The sequence below is a fragment of the Cebidichthys violaceus genome, unplaced genomic scaffold (assembly GCF_023349555.1).
Source record: "Cebidichthys violaceus isolate CVI_PGR_0920_01 unplaced genomic scaffold, fCebVio1.0.p SCAF_5, whole genome shotgun sequence".
In the NCBI taxonomy this organism is placed as follows: Eukaryota; Metazoa; Chordata; class Actinopteri; order Perciformes; family Stichaeidae; genus Cebidichthys; species Cebidichthys violaceus.
This window is the reverse complement of record NW_027176705.1, coordinates 9522134-9542084: the sequence shown is the minus strand read 5'-3', so window position 1 is coordinate 9542084 and position 19951 is coordinate 9522134. Positions and strand designations below refer to the sequence as shown.

At 39.5% G+C, this 19951-nt stretch overlaps 1 protein-coding gene across 2 annotated transcripts; it reads right to left on the bottom strand.

Annotated features, from left to right (window-relative positions):
- Positions 1-27: 27 nt before the first annotated feature.
- On the bottom strand, positions 28-19935 carry ap1g1 (adaptor related protein complex 1 subunit gamma 1). Of its 2 annotated transcripts, none has more exons than XM_068730272.1 (23): positions 19846-19935; positions 14198-14401; positions 13965-14089; positions 13575-13716; positions 13346-13442; positions 12229-12305; positions 10636-10731; positions 9958-10038; positions 9770-9868; positions 9639-9694; positions 9423-9536; positions 8829-8969; positions 8329-8383; positions 7963-8085; positions 7767-7856; positions 7519-7643; positions 7301-7405; positions 7022-7163; positions 6319-6445; positions 6028-6132; positions 5696-5856; positions 4823-4921; positions 28-4670 (listed from the first exon to the last, which is right to left on the bottom strand). In XM_068730272.1, the coding sequence occupies exons 2-23, from the start codon at positions 14396-14398 to the stop codon at positions 4569-4571; spliced, it is 2463 nt and encodes an 820-aa protein (XP_068586373.1). In that variant the 5' UTR covers positions 14399-14401; positions 19846-19935; the 3' UTR covers positions 28-4568. The 2 variants fall into 2 exon arrangements, with proteins under 2 accessions (XP_068586373.1, XP_068586374.1); XM_068730273.1 differs by having other exon boundaries at positions 28-4664.
- Positions 19936-19951: the final 16 nt, after the last annotated feature.

Below are 19951 nucleotides of genomic sequence, written 5' to 3'. Positions count from 1 at the left end.
ATCCCCAAACCAAGAAAACAAACAAGATTTTTAATTGACTTTTTATTTGCTTGATCATTTTCGCCAACCCAAAGACAAGAATAAACAGCATAAATTGAAAATATCCCATTTAATAGTTTACAACTTCTCATCTTTAATCATCATTTCATCCTTTCGGTCTGACATTCACACTCACGTTGAAGCTATGGAACTGGGATTCAGTTCAACATGTCAAACTTGACTGGAAAAAGTGAACCTCATGCCTCCACCCTCCCCAACACATCAGACACCATATTGTTTTACAGTCAGGACAGGCCTTGGGGTTACAAACAGATTTTGTTTTCAAAATACAATGGATGCATTTTAGATTCAACAGGGAACGTGAACATGGGTGGCAATTCAGATGCTCTTTCAAGCCCTTGACACACTGAATTCACCCAAACAAATAAAAAAATAAAAATTCAACTATCCAAATCCAATTTACCCGAAATGAAGGATGTGCACTTTGATCACTCTAAAAAACATTAACAATATTGTGAGCACTATCTGAACAACCTCCTATAGTACATATTAGTACTGACCCATGACAGTGGTGTGACAGAGTTTAATTTAACTTTTCTTGCATTTCAAAAAGAGTCTCAGGTCAAGAGTAGAAATGACATTATTTACACTGGTTTTCACATGCAGCTCAGAAGCTGAAAGATTAATTTGCAGCCAAAAATCATGTCCTATCTAGATAGACATGTTACACGCCATCACGCTCTTTCAAGCATGATTATTTTCTTTCTGTCACACACACACGCACGCACGCACGCGCACGCGCACACACGCGCACACGCACACACGCTTGTTTCTTTTCTTCCTTTTAAGTTACAGTGTCCAAAGCACTAATGTTAGGTTCATTTCCAACATTTAAAACTGCATGAATTTACGGTATAATTGAAAGAACTGATCAGATGTGATTAACAAGGGTACGTACTGGTTGAATAAGACGATAGAAACAACAGCAACAAAAACTTTTCAGGAATTGATGTACGACACTTCCTTTCCCATCCCGTCAGACTTCCATTATGCACAGCTCCCCCTTGTGGTCAACATTTTGTAGCACAGGCTTGTCCCAGGTTTGTTTTCAGGGCTGGTAAAGCACCAATCCATAATCACAAAATGAAAGAGAAAAAAAAAAAAAAAAGTTGTCTTCCTTCCTCATATCCTGCTGAGATTGACTGCCATGTAAAGTTGAATTTAAAAGAGTGAGGGCTCAGATGACATGATGTGTTACAGCCCCGCCTTTTGTATCAGTGACTGCAAAGAGAAACTGAAAGCTGTGCCATGCAGAGGCAAATAAAGTCAACAATGAGGGACGAAAAGTAAAGAAAGGAAGCCAAAAAAAAAAGCCTAAAGTTCAGACCCAGGGAAGGACACTGCTGCTCATACACACAGTAATATGTCTATCAGCTCTAGACAAAACTCTATTACAATTTAAACCTACTGGCCATACTGGGACAATGAAATAAATGAGTGTGGCACTTGCTTGCTTGAGACATAATGCCTTTAAGAAGGTGCTACATGGCAGCAAAAAGGTAACAGGCAACCGTGAGCGCCAACATGCCAAGACCACAGGGCATCATTTCAAGAATCAATTTGTAGTTTGAAAAGGAGTTTAATAGTTTAAATTGTCAAGAGTGCAGAAAGCTAAACCAAACAAGGCCAGAGGAAAGCTGCTCCTCTCCGAAGGAGGGCGTGGATACATGAGGCATTTAAGGGGCTAGGGAAGCAGACGAAGCAAGGAGCCACTTTTGCTGTTGTGCAGCACTGTGCTTAGGTTTCTCAGTAGTTCATCATTCAGACAACATCTGTTAAGAGAGATCCAACCCTTATTTCAACATCCAAAAAGGAACCCCGACCAGTAGCCTACCATCTTTGTAAAAGTAAAGATGACGCATCCGATAATGAATGAAGTAGGAAGAATGGTAAATCAAATGCAGCTCAATTGCATCCTTTTAGGGTTCTTTTTTTTTTTTTTGTACATATATGCATACAATTATACTTCCTAGCTAATCTTTTTAAGTCTTCATGTGGGTTTTATTTAATTTGATCAGCTTTTGTTTGTTTTACAACTATATACAATGTACAGGCAGCAGATCATATATCTTTTACAATGAGTGAGTGATGATACAGGGAAGTCTTTATCGACTGATGTTGACTAGATCTATTTAGACAATATACATTGTGAATAATTGGAATTTTTTTAGAAAATGGTATCTAAAAAAATGATGAAAGATAGTACAAGAGACAAAATTGTAAAATACCTCAATATGTACAGAAAAAAGCCAATATAGCATTTGTCAACAGAAAAGAAAAAAAAAAGTTAAACTGCAATAATTTCCTCCATATACACATATAGCTCAAAAATATTTCCAAAGCTAATAGTCTCTCTGATTTGGTCACAGAAGTTAAAGACAGTGAAGCATAGTGAAAAGAAGAAAACAGCCTGATTGAACATCTGAGGATCTCAACACAGCAGGGCTGCTAAGCTCGTTAAGTAATGAGATGTACAGACTACCATTAGTTTCTCTCAAGTAGACGCTCCCCTTGATTGCAATTCATGACGAAACAAAGCCGTCAATCTACCGCAACTTAAAGTTAACAGAGACAGAGAGAAGATCGTGAGGTATTAAGGTTACTGTCCCCGACAGCATGGTCAGAATTCTGATTTGGAGAAGACGAGAGCCGAGAAATCATACGGTCACCACAAGCGACCCGCCCCAGTACCTCAGCAAGTGATTCCAACTCACACTTCAACGTTTGTGGCCGTCTTAATGATATTTCACTTCAGTGGAACATTCATACCGTTTAAAAACACTTGAAACCTTGTAGCCAGCCTATGAAAAGTCTACTAGCTGCCTTAATGTTTGAGATTTGCTTGTTTTAGGACTTAAGCATTCTTAATGGAAAGTCTGCCACACAATATAGGGAAAGAAACATTGTGTCGCTATAATTTATGTTTTTCTCGAAACAAAGAAAAAAAGACATGTGGACATCCAGGTAGGCCAGTATTAGTGGATGACTGACTTAACTTATGAGATATAGAAGTGAACAAAATAAAGTTATTAGATTAAGTGATTTACAGCTTTAGATCCATCACGACCATTTTCCTCAGATTTAAAAAACAAAAAACGATCAGCACACAAGCAGACTTACAAACGAAGCTCATACAGAACTCAATAGTTCAGGGGCTTTTATCCAGCCAAGTCAGAAAGGCACATCACTTTGAGATCAGGCATAAATAATTAAGTCAAATTACTGCAGAAATAAAAACAAACGTTCACAAAAATAGTGCCAGTAAGATGAGTGTCCCCATCAAAGAGACAGCCATGAGAAAGAAGACTTGAAAGGGAGAAGAAAAAAAAAGCATTCAGTGCATGTAACTACATTCATAACAAGCTTCATTTACATGTATGTGCATGGTGACCAAGTTCAACCAGGTTAAACTAATCTGAAATATATCCAAATTGCGAGCTAGACTGTGAGGACACGGATGCAGGGAAAGGTTAAACGCAGATCTCCAACACAAATGCAATCAGCTTATATTGATATAAATGTTGGGCCTGGATTTCATTCATCCTAGTGAATGCACCTCCTCAAACTACGCTCAGCAAGTAACTGTTGAATTTATTATACAGATCGAAAACTAAAAGCAACGATGAGAGGATTTGAGGAGAGCTGTGTGTGGGGAAGTCTGGGCACATTATCTGAAACTAAACTGAGCATCTTGCATGTTCAACGCTCTCATCATTGTGTCAAAACAAATTCAAACTACTTCCTTATAAAAACAGAGGATTAAGAGGCCTACAACCAGAACCAGAGCTTGAATAAGGGTGCAATTGTGATCTTACAAAATGCTCAAACATGCTTTAATGTAATTGAAAATGAATACATCTGACAAATGATATCACCCAGTATGTGTGGAGGGTCAAGGCTTACCAAGAAGTTTACAACTGCACTAAATAGACTTTTCAAAGCTGTTCCTGCTGCTATCATAGGACTGAAGGTTCATATAAAAACCTGAATGAAAAGCCAATCATAAATATCAATGGAGCCAAGTGTTTCAACTGCATTTTAGCTTAATTATAAATGAAAATAAAACTCAAGATTACTGCAGTGCTCATGGTGGGCAACACTGTTCCTCTACAGTGACTCGGGGTGTGAAGTATGACACAGTCAATGGGGTGCATGTGTGCTTTTTGTGGGTTGTAATGGTGCCGAGCGAGGGTTCATGTGGAAAATAGTACTACTACACTAAAGACACGATGGAAACCAAACAAGAAAAAAAAAAAAAGAAAAAAGTTCATCGATTGATATGTTTTCCCAATTATTCTGGTGATGTCGATAGTCAACAGGGTCTTCGTAACATCTGTATTTTTCTCCTGTGTTAGATGCTCTGCTGCTTCCCATGCAACTCGAGGGCAGCAGGGCTGCAGTGACGTCACGGGGAGGTGGGGTCCATAGGAAGAGAGGAGGGAGGTGAAAGGAAAATCATTTTCATAGTTCCCTTGGTCGGGGCTTTTAAGAGCGACAGAAGCAGCTCATCACTGCCAGGACTGAGGAGGGAAGTTATTAACCTCAGCCAGGTCTTGCACAGGCGAGCCTTTGAGGGTGTACGTCAGCTTGATCCTCATTCGAAGCTGTTGCTGAAATTTTGTGAGGATGATCATGTTTATAAAAAAAAAAAAAAAAGGACATTCTTGCTTATCATCTGAGACTGTACAGGTGTTAAAATGTATGCTTAGTGTTCTTCAAAAAGGACAAAAAGAAATAAACAATTTGTGAAGGACAAACTCACCTTCTGTGGGTTGAGGACTCTGATGACCTGTGTGACGGTTCCCTGGTTGAGTGCTGGGACAACATTACTGCTGGGGGAGAGGAGCTGCAGCTGGAATGTCTGACAAACAGATAGGGAACACAACGGTATATGAATGTATGGCACCGTGGCAATTGTTGAACTTGTAATAGAGTGAGAAAGAAAGCATCTTTCTTAAGGCTGCCTGGTGAGTACTGGCCTGGAAGCTAGTTCCTTAAAACATACTTAAACAGTATTTTACAAATGTTTAGTTTTATAGTTTCCTGTTTAAGACATAATCAACACATACATCATAGACAAAATATGATGTAAATTCTCGACATCAGAAACAACAGATTGCGGTGGCACTTAACATATGCTACTCTCGTAAGGTCGGAGAGATTTGCAATAATCATAACTTTTGAAATCTTTAACTATTAGTATAGATAAATGCTTCATTTTTGGGTAGTTGAACAGAACCTCCAGAATAACACATGTAACAAACACAAGATGAAAAGTGGTGGCTTTTACAGCAAAAAAAATCAAGCGATTTTAATTGGTATTAGTCCCAAAAGTCAAAGTATTCCTAAAATAAAATTTAAATTACAGAACCAGTTTAAAGCTTGGTAATACAGTTGAAAATAGCATACAAAAGACATTTCAATTTTATTAATGACTAGTAAAAAAAAAAAAAAAAAATTGTATTTTTGTGTCGGTTCTGCATACATGATGTACACATTAGTGGCATTGTACGCTATTGAACCTGTAGTGCAAAACATTCACATTGTAATACGACACAAGAAACTCATCAGTCATGAACACCATTATGCATTAAAACATACTACTTAATATCATTGTGAGATTGTGCCTGCTTACCTTTGGTACTGCAGCCTGAAAAACAAAGTCTGTCATATCTGCCTCTGTTGAGTTGGAAGCGTGGATGGTGATGACGGCGATGTTTGGATTGGGATTAGCTCGCTCAAATGTGAAGTCTATTTTCAGCCCGTTCTTGTTGTATGCAGTCATAGGAGGAATAGCTATATGGAGATTTCAGAGGAACAAACCAGCAAAAGATTTAGAGATATGATTACGAATATTTCATTGGATGCGTATTGGCAAGCCAAGAAAGTGCTTTGATGTATAATGACAATACCACAAATGACTGTATATTTGGAGGCGGTTGGTCAAGGGGAGCAACAGACTCTCACCTGCAGCTGCAATGTCATTAAACAGGGGCTGTGAGGAGAGGCCATCCAGGAGGAAAGAGGGTTGGGAAGAGGGCACAGAGGGAGCAGGAGACGGGGACGGGCCGCCTGGAAAGAGGCGACAGCAACACACAAGGGCTTCTGTTCACTTTCTTTATACCAAAACCAGACAAACAGTGTCAGCAGTACGTTACTGCTGAACAGGAGCAGGCACAGGGTGGGCACTACATTCACACTGGTGGAGAACAACAAGTTTAGTCCAGGTCCTAGAGAGCATTTAGGAGAGCATCCTACCACTTAGCGACAGGTCACCCAGCAGATCAAGCAGCTCTCCTCCTGCTGAGGCCGGCTTGGTGGGCATCGTGGTCTGGATTACTGGCACCACGTCATTACCACCTAGCAGGTCTAATAAATCATTAGCCTGGGGAACAAGGACAACATGTGGACATGATCAAACACCTGCAATATATATATATATATATATCTATATATCTATATCTATATATATATAGATATATAGATATATATAGATATGTATACACCATATTAGATAAACAATTATACTACAAAAATACATTATTAGGGCTGCCCCTTCACGTTTAGTCCACTAAATTATGAGCACATCTCTGGTAATCACAAGATTTAAAGTGGTGCTTTTGTGTGATTTTTCATGGAGAAATTTAAGTTTTACAGACCCGTCGATTAATTTAACTTATCGATTAGTCGACAACATCTTTGTGTTAGTCGACTAAAAATGTCTCTCGTCAAGGACAGCCCTAATAATTCTCATTATCAAGAGAAGTTAATTCATTATTTTTAAATTTCTTATTAACCATTTAAAAAGAAATTTATAGTAAAAAAAACAACAACAAAACTTAGTAAAGTCACCTTTTTTTGCACAAAAATATTACAGTACAGGGTACAAGAAAGTACTCTGTTAACTGTTTATCTAGGACTTAGTGGTCTTAAATTTGTTCATAATAAAGTAATCTCTCACCTGGTTGGCTGGCTGGGTGACGGGTGGTGGATGCTTTGATTCTACAACAGAGAGCTCTGTCTCCCCATTTGTCTGAACAATCTCTGTGGGGCCATTAGAAGCAGTTTTCTCCATAATGGGCATTCGCTCTAGGAGAGCTGGCCTAAAGTCAAAGAACAAGAAAGCAATAAGGCGAGAGACAAAAGACGCATCAAACTCAACCACCTAATCTACAAAACGGGTACAAAGAGGTTGTGATTATTTGATAGTCATTTCTAGTCGAGTGTAATGCAGCTTCACCTCATGTGGTCATATTTCTTGAACAGCGCGTTGTACTCCACCGCTCTCTGCTGAAGCTCCACGTCGATGCTGCTGCCATATATTGAAACCACCTTCTTGATTCGGCTGACATTTTTTTTTAAAATTCACAGGTTAGAAAAGGGGAAAGTAACGTGAACTTTATCACCTTAGCAGCAAAGCTTGAAAGTAAAGGATGAATGTAAAAGGCCATTACTCACTTCACACTGCTGAAGCGAGTAGACAGCTTCATGATGGCAGTAAGGGAATAACCCCGAGTCACAGGTGTGGACAGGTTGGACACCAGGAGGCCTTCCAGCACATCCAGAACTTCGTCCTCAGTCACCTTAAATCAAAAGGAAGAGAAGAAAAACACAACATCTGATGTTTCTCTCTGGTTTGAGGTTTGTGCACACTGCGGTCTTAAATCTGTGCATGTGGTGTATGACTGGGCTTCTTCCAGGTGTACCTGGATGGGCTCCTCCTCCTCACACTGTCCAGATACTAGCAGGTCCCCGTACTCTCCTATGCACCAGGACGCCACCTGCACTAGCGGTTGCTACAGAAAACAGAAACACAAGTCCATTGTGGTGCATTCTTAAGCTAATATGACTGTATGCTTCAGAGACAGAGATGTCCCAAGTGTAGACCAGAACTGCTCTGACCTGTGAGATGTCATCAAGCAGTGCTTTGTAAAGTCTCTGGACCGTATAGGCATGCATCTCCACACTGTTGGTGATGAGCTGGATGAGGTTGGGAACAGAATCGTCTCGCACATAGCTCCCTGCCTGTAAGGATGAGCACAGATGTCAATGACAAAGACAAGAATTCCTTTTTTTCCAGTCAAACTAAAGCAGCATTGACTGAATTTCAGAATATCAAAACCAATCAAATTGGAATATTACCAGATTTGATTAGATCATAAGAAGTTGTCAATGCAATAGTTATTATTTTGATCATGCACACAGAATCAATTCCAACCAACAATCAAAGAAATGAGAGGCACTGAAGTGTGTTTGTGATATACATACTGTTGTCAGGACTCTCATAATGGTGTCTATGTGCCATCTTTTCGAAGGGGCATACCTGTAACATGATACATTGATTAGTCCAAATCCTGAACATGCCAAGTTATCTGAACTCTATACAGTGAGGCGACAAATGCTGTCAGAAAATAAATGGTATCAACATGGTCTGTCAGACGATGGATCACTCATTGTATCATCATTCAGCATTTCAGTGTTAGCCGTCCTCTGTCCACTACAGCACCATAACTTTTAGCTTGATGGTTATTTCTTCTTATTCACAGGCATAACTCATATTTAGTCTACATGTATTGAATTCATGCAGATGATTACTTCTGTCAGGTTCTAGCAATCTGGACTTTAAGTGCCAAGAAAGGAAAGTTAATAGCTGAAAATCTCTTTTTCAACCGCGCCCATGATAAAGTCACTATCTAATAGATCTAATTATAACAAAGCAGCTGAGCACAGGTGTGATATGAAGTGAAGTCTGTGTGTCAGTGCCGTACTTCTCCGCAGCTAGAAAGACTCCTGATGCACAGTCTGCTTTGAATTCCGGGTCACAGGAGTCCAGGAAGTAGAGCAGCTCTTTCATCATGCCTCTGATGTTGTTGCCGTTCACCAGGGCGAAGCTCAGCTCCATCGCACGTCTACACAACAACGAAAAGTAGACAAAAGGTCAGAAACAACGTGGCTACCAAGCAAGAAACGTGTAGTTTAAAAAGGGATCGTTTGGGTGTTTTGATGTGGGGATGTATGAGGTACTTATCCATAGTCAGTGTATTACTACCTACAGTAGAGGACGGTCAGCACCAGTTAAAAGAAACAAACAGGAGTTACCACCAGAATATTCCGCCGTCACAAAATATTCTAAAATAGAGTACACTTAAACAGATATGGATGTTTTAGGGGGGTCTTTCTTTTAGGTGGCTAAAAATGTCTTTGCTTCCGTGCAGGTACTCCTGTCTGCTTCTCCAAACTGGGGGCGCTCAGACCGCGCTTCATTGCAGGTAATACACCGACTATGGATAAGAAAACTCATAGAACCCCATTTGAAAACCCCCAAACTATCCCTTTGGGTAACATATGCACTTGTGAATCACCTCTTGATGGACACATCCAGGTCTTTCAAACAGTCCACAATGGTGCTCCGATGCCGCTGCACTGCATTGTGGTCCGTCTGTACGGTCTTTAGTAGAGATGTCAATGCCACGTATCTGAAATGGTGAGTTAAATATAAAAAGATATCATAAGGAATGAATAAAAGCATTTTAATGACTCAATGCGGTCAAGAAAAGTACAATAAGCTAATAAGTTACCTTATATTTTTGTCATTGTTTAGAAGGAACCGACCGAGTATGTTAATGGCCAAAACCTGTGAGACAAAAAGAAACTTAGCCACGAAGAAAAATGCTCATACAAAGATTTCCTTTAAATCAAATGAACTCACCCTCAGTCCACTTTCAGACTTGATGTCCATTATAGTCAGTACAGTCTCGTAGAGAATTGCATTGCCTACATTTTTACTCGTCTCTGTGTTCGTTGCAACCTGTAAGTACAAATACCATTTATCAATAGAACACTCAACCTGAGAAGCTTTTGCTGAAAAAAAGAAAACTGATCAAGTTCATTTCTAACCTGTGCAAGAATGTCATTCATTGCTTCACTGGAGTCATCGTCACTCTTGCCTAAAATTCGCAGTAGTCTCAATATCCGCACCTAAGGAAAGAAAGAAACAGTCCAGTCCTGTCAGATCACTTGACATGCGTGATGCGTCTTATTCACTCCCACAGGTGAATTATGATTTTTCGTCCCACTCCTTGCTTGTCTGATGTCATTTTGGTTCTTTTTCCACTGACACAAGTGTGCCATTCAATACTTCACTCGTTTGTAATTCTGACTGTAAATTCCTGTTTAATAAAAATGTATGTGAACACCAACATTAGGACATTTTAGCACACAACAGCTTTAAATGTTCCTTTCATTCTCTTTAATACGTTTGTCCTAATGAAGTTATCTAAACTCTATACAGTGAGGGAACAAATGCTGTCAGAAAATAAATGGTATCAACATGGTCTGTCAGACGATGGATCACTCATTGTATCATCATTCAGCATTTCAGTGTTCAATACTTCCCTCGTTTGTAGTTCTGACTGTAAACTTCCTGTTTAATAGAAATGTATGTGAACACCAATGAAGCGCAGTTGATGCCGTGCTCACATCACAAGTTCTGACCATTGGTTGCTCATAATGCCAGATAGAAATCTGCACTTACAGTACAGGCTACTACTAGCATCAAAAAAGGAGGAGGTTTACCTGCAGGAAAGGGTCGCTTATGCCGGACACATCATGCTCAGGAGAGTATCCAGACATGATTAGGTTCTTCAGGATTCTCACCAACTGAGGGACCAGCTACAAAAAGACCAACAACAGAACAGAAAAGGAGACGTGTCACAGTATTTTGAGTAGATCTCTCAGATGTTCTACTTTTCCTCTTTAACATTTATATAACGTTCTTCATTAACTGTTAAAGTTAGTAATCTGTCATTGACAGTGGCAGCCAGCCAAACTCATACCAAAAGCCAAAGGGTTGGGAATTTTTTTCTTTTTGAGGTGGAGTAATATGGTTGATAGGAGGTTGAAAAGCCAGAGTTTTGAAGTTGTGAAATCAAAACCATAACTTGTACAAATATATTGGGTTAGAACATCTGGCTTTGAGAGAAAAGAACAAAATCTACATACTTCTGCAAGCTCTAAATGACACTAAATACACATGTATATTTAATAATGAATTCAATACCGAGATTTGTTTTAATTATAGTAAGATAGGAAATATAATCATCAATTTTCTCATCCATGTAATTTCAATCCCTCAATGGCTTAAGAAAAAGGTTATCAAAATGTAAGCTTAAAGAAACACTCTGGAAAACAGCAGGCTGTCTTATCCAGCATGAAATTAGAAGATTAGGCATCAATTCATCTCTTTGCATCCAGAACATGTTTGAGACCAGCTCCCTTTACAGGATAAATAATAATAAATATTCTCCTCTGCTGTGGGTATGATGATAAACAAGCAACCCAAGATGCCAGAATGGGGCACTAAGACGGTAACTGACATGACAAATAAGCTACCCTCTAACAGTGACACAGATACAGTGGAAATCATCTGTTCCCAGTGACAACACCTGTGGCAATTAATGTGAACACACCCACCAACTGCTTTTAAATAAAAGCGTGATCAAATGAGTTGCACATTAGGCAAAAATTACACTCACAACAATAGTGAGAGACGTGTCTGACAAATGGACCATAAGATCATTTCATCATTTGCAAAAACACTGACATTGTAATGATCACTGTACAAGTTAAGCAAATTAAAATTAGAAATTAAAACACAACATGACATTACTCAACATCACATCTGAGGTGAGTGTGAGGAGTGATTACTATTTACAGCATGCACCAGCTATGAGATCAGAATGTACTCTTACCTTCTCATTCTAACACAATGCAGGAATTGTAACAAAGACAAATGACAGAAAAAATATGAGGTAGATGTTAGGGAGGGGAAACTGGAAATCATTCACTTTCAGAAAGCTTAAAAATAATGTTTAGATCATGAGCATGAGGGGCGGTGCTTCTGGCACAGTTTTACACCTGGAGAAGAAGAGGTACAGCAGCAGTTGAAATACAAGAGGAAAAGACAGTGAAGGAGATAAAAGACTGAGACATACTTTGAATGTAGAGCAAACCTGTAGCGCAGCCTCAAAAGTTAAACATGTTTGTCTAAGCTTAGCTCTACCAAAAAGGAAATATGTGCGCAAAAGGAGAATGAAATGTGACGTGAGCTTAAGACAAATGCGTAACCAACTACATTGAGGTCCTCTGGGTAAGAGAATGTGTTGTTACCTTTCTGAAGTGGGCCAGCATGTCAGGACTTCTTTCACACATCTCAGTGAGGAGGACAACCGATGTATGGAGAACACCTGGGGAAATAGAAAAAGTAAAGGCTAAATTCATATTTTGACATGAGAGTTTGTCTAATTGTTTTTCAAGTATTTTAGATACAAATGATACGATAAAAATCAATTCAGGAGGGCCAGTTTTAATAGTAGATCCAGGAGGAGTGTGTGCTTGAGTTGCATTTGATTGGTCAATACAGTACGTTTCTTTGCCAGACCCTTCACTTTGGCAAAAAAATTTGATGGACTAGCATACATATGATTAACTGCGGGGGAACATCAGATGACAGCATCATAAATCTCTCAGAATATCACACAGTCTAATCATTTTCTTGTGACTTGATCCGAATGCTACAAGGTTGAAAACTAATCATGTAAGTGACTGCAGTGGTGGTGAGCTCTGAGCTGCACAACACAGTCATAAATATGTCAAACACTAACATGTTTGAATTGGAAGTTGCTTTTTGACACGTTCCAAGTAATCAATTCTGTAATTGTTCTTTTTACAGGTAAGAGAACAAGTTCATATCATCGGTTAGGTTGGTTGTTTCTTTAAATGTGAATATGCATACATGGTCTAGTTTACAACACGCATGATTACGAATCAAACCTTTTTTTTGATTTTTAAAAATGAGTCTGCCTCTGCGAGTTCGCAATTCCTGACAATGCTTGGTACATATTTGTGTATCTTTTGGCCATGTCACACCATCTTCCATTTGATGTTTGTATTAATTATTGCAGGACAAACGATGATCTACAAAAATAGCAAACAAAACATGCATTTTCAAATTGTTTTATCTGAAGCAATCACTACTACCTTGCCACACAATGTCAAAGAAGACCGAGTCATTTCGGAGATCCTTTCCTGTGACACACTGTTCTTATGACAGACTTATTAATTCCACTCTCCACTACGAAGTACACCATAAGAATGACATGAGCCAGCCAGCTCTCACTGAGCAAAGCACAGAGAGTGGCAGGAAATAGGAAAACATCTGCATTGATGTAGGTGAGGCACACGTCCCCAGGAGGCAGCAACATCCTGACAAACCGTTTACACGTACCGTGGTTTTTCTCACTCAGCAGGTTTTTTGTGGCTGGAAGGAACATTTCCATAAGTTCTGGAACCTTCCTGATGACATGAACTGCACACAACGCTGCCTGTCAACAGATATTTAGACATAACATTGAGGAAACGGACCAACATTTAACACAATAATTCACTGTGTCAGAACACATGCCATCATTTTCATTCATGAACAGTCCACCACAGATTTTTACGATCAGGCTTACTTTTTTCCTCAAGTAGGAGTTGGATGTTTTGAGCAGCTTCTCTACTTCACCGGCAAGGTCACGACACATTTCTGAGGAACCCATGCAACCCAAAGTGCACAAGGCCAGGCCCTGGACGTACTGTGTGCTGTGATTCAAGTCACTGTGTTGGAAGAAGAGAGCTGAATGAGTCATGGACACAGAAATATAGGTACAAGAAACATTTTGGATGATGTTACAGTAGCAGGGAAGGTAGATTTTGGGGATCCAAATTGCCAACACCTCATTCTTTAAAGCACAGGTCTTGAATTTCATCAAGATCAAATTGCTGGTCATTGCAAAAAAAAAAAAAAAACCATCTCAAAAGGCAGAATATTAAATATATTCACTGAGGTTCTTGCCTCCACTTACTTCTTAATGCAATTTGTCATTAATAGGTGGACGTCCTGCCTCTCGTCCAACAGCAGCATAGCTCCCAAATAACCTATTCGTTTGTCAGTGAACTTCTGGGACGCAATCAGCTTCAGGCACTCCAGCTGGAAAGCAAGTCACCGAGGGTGTAAGCTTTGTAACAATAATGTAACTGGGAATCCAAAAAGCCTCCTCTATTAACCAGTAATCACCCCCACCACCACCAAACATACCTGCCCAAAGTGTGCCGGGTAGCCCAACATGTGCATATAAAGTAGCTTTGCCACATTTCTGCACCGGTATGTGTTATCTTCCTCTCTGAAGGACGAGCGTATAGCAGCACACTCTTTCTGGATCATCTCACGCTCCTCTGCCTGGGTCCGTGCTGTCCGGATAGTCCGGATCAGCTCCCGCAGTCTGATCGGAGCTGGCATTCTCTAGAAAACAGTAAGAAAGGAAACAGATTGGCACTCATTGCCTCAAGGTTGGCACAAGACTAGACTATAACATTAAAAAAAGAAAAAGAAAGAAAAGCTGAACTTCTAATACAATACAATGTGTCGCACTGCAGCATCTTATCACTTCTATGCCTAAAATATATAATCATTGGTACAAAAATATGGTAGTGGGTATAGAATAACTATGTCCAGCTGCACTTAATTGTATTAAGCTTTGTAGTCATTGCAGTGCATGTAAACACATTCTCTGGTTTCCAGCCTTCACAAGAGTTCTCCTAATAACGTGCATGTAAAACGTACCAACTTAAAACTAATAAAGGTAAACCAAAAAGCTAAATAAATAAATTCTTAGTGTTTCTTAGGAGTAAACTTGACTCCTAAAACACCATCAGCAAAAGATATGATGAATCAAAAGTGCAATTTTTAAATAGTATTAAAAGTGCAGCAGGAAAGGAGAGTGACAGGTGAAACTCTATATTCCCGAGAGAAGCTTCTGAGAGCACACATGCATTAAGCCCAAGGATCAGGTTTAAATATTTATGAGTACATGCTTAGTAGCAAGAATAAATTATAGTGTTTACATGTACGAACACACCCAAAAAATTACCATCACTATGTGTACTTCCTCTTTAAAACAGGCAACATAGGCAAGGTGATTGCATTAATAAAAGCCTATCACAGAATTTAAAAGTCTTTAATGGAGCAGGGCGACATGTTTTTTTTCTATAAAAAGGGAGTGTAGCTTCATTTAGGTCCTCTCTGGATTTGTTGTACAACCTCTGTAGCGCTGTCATTTCTTACCTTTGAAGGTAAATGTTGACATGCGAGTTCTCAACATTTCAATGCTAATCAAACCGGAGAGTTATTAATGGTGACCCCTCTACTTTGAAAGAGGTACGTTTTGTCTCCCATCTCATGAAGCCTGTATCTGGTAGCAGCATGCAGTACATAATTAAGCTGCTACAGCAACAGAAATTATGGTAATTGCTTGTCAAGCAAATCCATTTTCTCCATCTAACTAGTGCTGAAGTGGGCTTTTGGTAGACAGAAACATACAAGGCATTTGGACAGAGCAGATACCATAAAAACCTTTAAAAAAAACACAAAAAAAACTTGTGATAAACTAGGGAATGGGATTACTCTGATACACAGTGTTTCTCATGAACAATGCCATTCTTTTAAATGTGAGACTGCATTGATAAGTACTTTATAAACCCTTGGTTCTCTTATCAAAGATAAAGGATTTCACTGACCACAAAACATGTCACAAGCAAATAGATTATGTTTCTCTCTTACACAAATACTACAGCGCAGAACAAGTGCTGTGAATTCTACTGACACAGACTGCCTTAATAATGTATGTTTTATATTTGTTGTGTAGTTGCGCAAGTAATTCTTGCAGCTGGATGTCATGCTAAGCATCAGAGAAACACTTTGAAAGGGGAGATCTATCAGCCTGATGATTTCTCCCCTATGATTTTTTTAATGGAAGAATAACATCAAAGACAGCTTTGTGTCTCTGTGAAACTGGTATACATAAACCTGTGCTGTAAGCATTTGTCTTAGAAAATGTTGCTGCCATTGTTCTCACTAGAGCCTAGCCATTACTAAGACTTATGGAAATCTTACTGGGTCCTGAGTTGGCTAATTGCCAGAGAGCCTTAAATGGAAAATCAACTCCAGCTCCTGTTCCCACATGACACATACTCCGAAAATTGCTTGAGCAGTTATAGATTAAGCCGACTGTGAAGAATGAGCTTTCAATCAACTTAACATCAACTTTAAATGTATATTACATGAAAATACCTGGCTGCTCCCCACTTGTTTTAGAGAGTTCTCTGGGGTTGCAATAATTCTATCTGAATGGGAAAGGTGGAAAATTCGCCATACCTTTTCTTGTTGTTAACTTTCACTGCAGAGATTAAATTATTTGAAACCAGACTACTGATGGAAATAAGGATCCAGCCATAGAGGGGATGAGGGCATCCTTTGTTGCATACGGTGGTGGTTTGTAGAGAATCTATGAATTCACTGTGATCAAAGAGGGATGGGGAGGGTGGACGGGCAAGGCCACACTTTAATAAAGCCAGAGATCTACAGCCTGTCTTAACACCATTTAAATTACCTGAGCGGAATGGACCTAGTGTTGGGCTCCATAAATCATGACTCCCTTTCCCTCGCTGTGATTTTAATCAAATGTTTACACATTGAAGAAGGTAAATCCAGCCTCTGCTGAGAGCTAATAACAGTTACAGTTCCTCATTCCTGCAGTTGCTGTACAACTGCACATTCTTCTACATTCAGAAGACGCATCATATTGTTATCCATAGCTGCCATTAGTGTCATGCTGATACCGTTTCTGGGAAGTGGAACGGTGTATTTAGTTTAAAAGAAAAGACTGAAAAAGGAGGGATTGAGCACATCGTAGGTGGATTAGAAAGACTACAGGATGGGGAGCCGTGGGCTTATTCAACAGTCTCGGGTTCACTCACCAAGGTCAACTTCACTCAACCTCACTACAAAGACAAAAAGGCAACTGTTCGGCGGTATAGCCATATTACAGATTAAGGTGGCGATCACACAGATGAGTAACTAGAGCCCATACAGATTTTTGTCAGACAAAACGGCTCAGTGTAGCTGGGAATATCTGGCCCAAGTGACAATGACACACACACACACACACACACACACACACACACACACACACACACACACACACACACACACACACTGATTACCCCTAATACCTTCAAATTTATTTAAACCATTAACAATCTGACTAACACTAAGGGTCATTTATCTGCGCAATCTCATGAACACGTCTTTCCTGTACAGGCAGACTTTGCATGTATTGTGAATGTTCATAACAAGCTTTTTGCTCTCATGAGAGTTGGAGAGCATGCCCAGATTAGCTTGCAGAGCCTGACAACAAGCAACAAGCATGCCACACCTCCGTTGTACCACAGGGAGCAGTCAACCTGAAGTCCGACACGTCATACTAGAAGCATTTAGAAATTAAACAGTTTTACATAAGATGATTGAACAACAAGAGGACTTGTGAAACTCAAAGTACAGATTCAACACTTTATTCTCTCTGTGCTCAGCTATGCACTCAGACGATACTTTCGAAGCAGATCACTCTAATTCTTCTCACATCACAAACTATAAGTGATTGGCTGTGCAGGGAAATTAATAATTGTGTATTTCACATGCACACAACGAGGAAACGCAAGCATGCAAGAGTAAAAATAAAAATCAATCAGTATCGTGTGAGTTTTACATTTATAATCTACGTACAGTAAACTGTTGGGTCCTGTACCTTTGAAGAGGAGAAGACATGTATTTGATAGTACAAATGTGATGACCAGTGTTTCACAGCTCACTCAAATAGAGTTGAACACAGCTATAATATTTCCTCCTTGTCAGTATGGAGGGATTGTTTGAAAGACCGTTGTTTGATGTGCACATGTTCTTTAGCTTGAGAAAACACTGTTTGCACCCACCCCTCTTTCCTCTTCCTACCAAGGTCCACTACCACATTTAAGATGGAGACAGCCAAGATCCATCACTAAGCTTGATACTTACAATTTGGCAGTCATGTGATTTAATAGCTGAACCAATAGAGGCTCTGCAGTTGCTCAAAAGCTCTTAAACCAAAAACCAAATGCAGCATCAAGGAGTTCAATTGAATAACTAGCTGTTTGCAAAGTAAACAAGGGTTCAGGTCCTTTACCTGAGGCCTCATAACTCTACTTGCTCATTTTTAACCTAAGCAAATAGTTCATTATTTGGATGTTAGGTTGCAAACTAGGCTGCAGGTAAATCTCGCGAATAACAAGCACTAATGCTGAAAAACAACTAAAGCTATCACCTACAATACTTTCTCTACCTCTGACTTTGAGAGTGTACAGTGAAGGAGTAACAACAAATCAAAAAATCTAGGAGAGTAACAATCAGACGCTGTGCAAGTCAAATGTGTTATCAAGACAGTGGCAATGCCTAGTGTGAATAGTTTGATTAACCCATGCCCTACTGTGAATAAACTTCGACTTAATTCACCTATCATGCCACAAAGATAGTCACCACACCACCGTGTTGGCAGAGTTGAATGTTAACTTTTAATTAAGGTCATAGCCGTCTTGTTTAAAGCTGGATATTATATACCGTAGTCGTCATTGTATTACACTGAATTATTAAACATCAAAGAACAATTTGGGATTTTGTTGAATCCTGGATATTTCTTGAACTTGGGTTGATATTAGACAACTGTATCCCGTCAATCACTGGGTAATACCAGCTAATATTTAGGAATGGAAAAAAGGGATGTGACAAAAAAATGCCCAGGAGTCACTCAAACTCTACGTCACAGTCATTTGATCACTTCCTAGTTGACTTACAGCTTCCTTAACGTTGACCCACACATTGTTTTAATGTAAACTCAGATGACGTATACGCTTTGTTACACGACGCTTGTCTTATTGTTACCCTCTTAATTAAAGAAGTTTGAATCACAAACTTGTGAAACAAGGAGTCGACGCTACACTAGCTGTCGTTCGCTTTCTGAATATGTAATTGTAACGTTGACTTTTTTCGTTGAAATGTTTACAATTTGTCAAATGTAGTAAAGTCTGATGTCAGTACAAAGCTTTGAGGCCAACGTCAGATGCGTAACGTTACTTAGCCAACACAAATGACATATAGCAAAAGTCTGCTAACAGCAAGCTAACACTAGTATACCAGTATTTCCAGTGAAAGGGCAACATATTAGGTTGACACTACAGCAGCAGCTTCACCTTGGCTGACATTATTTCGTTAAATGAAGGTTTATATCAACAGCATTCGACAATGTTGTCGAACTGAGACGATAGGCCATTAAAGGCTTGGCATGACACCTGAATCTGATCAGTACATGATGCAGTTTAGGCCTTCTTCAAGCATTTGAATTATCAAGCTAGCGAGTCCTCTGTGGCGTTAGCTAGCTACCTGACCACCCGTTGGCTTCTCTATTATTTAGTTCGAATACAATCTGAACTAAAAAAATAAAAAAGGAATGGGTACGAAGCTAGCTTGTTAACTGGCTAGAAATATTTAAAACGTAAAAGTTGGCATTACAAGTTGTCACAATCATTATGAGATATTAGACAACCACACCACCTAAGTGAGCTTCACATCCCTAGCCCAGCAGGTAGTTAGCAAGGCTACAGCTAGTTACCATGCTAGCTACAGCTATATGACTATGCTAACCATGCTAGCTAACTTAGCTGCTGACAGGCACAGCCCCGGTGCACTGAGGGCTGCGACTTCCTATGCAGCGCCGCTGTGAGGGTTGTCAACGTAGACACAAACAAACCACACATAATTACTCACACGTCAAGACGTTTTCATGTATTTCTTCCGATATATTAATCTTAGAATATACTTACTAGCCGTAAAGATGCCAGAAAATAACTGGAATCGTCTCTATTAGCAATGGAGGGAGGAACACACTAGACATGCAAAATGGTGGCTACTCCAGCCTCAGCACATCTA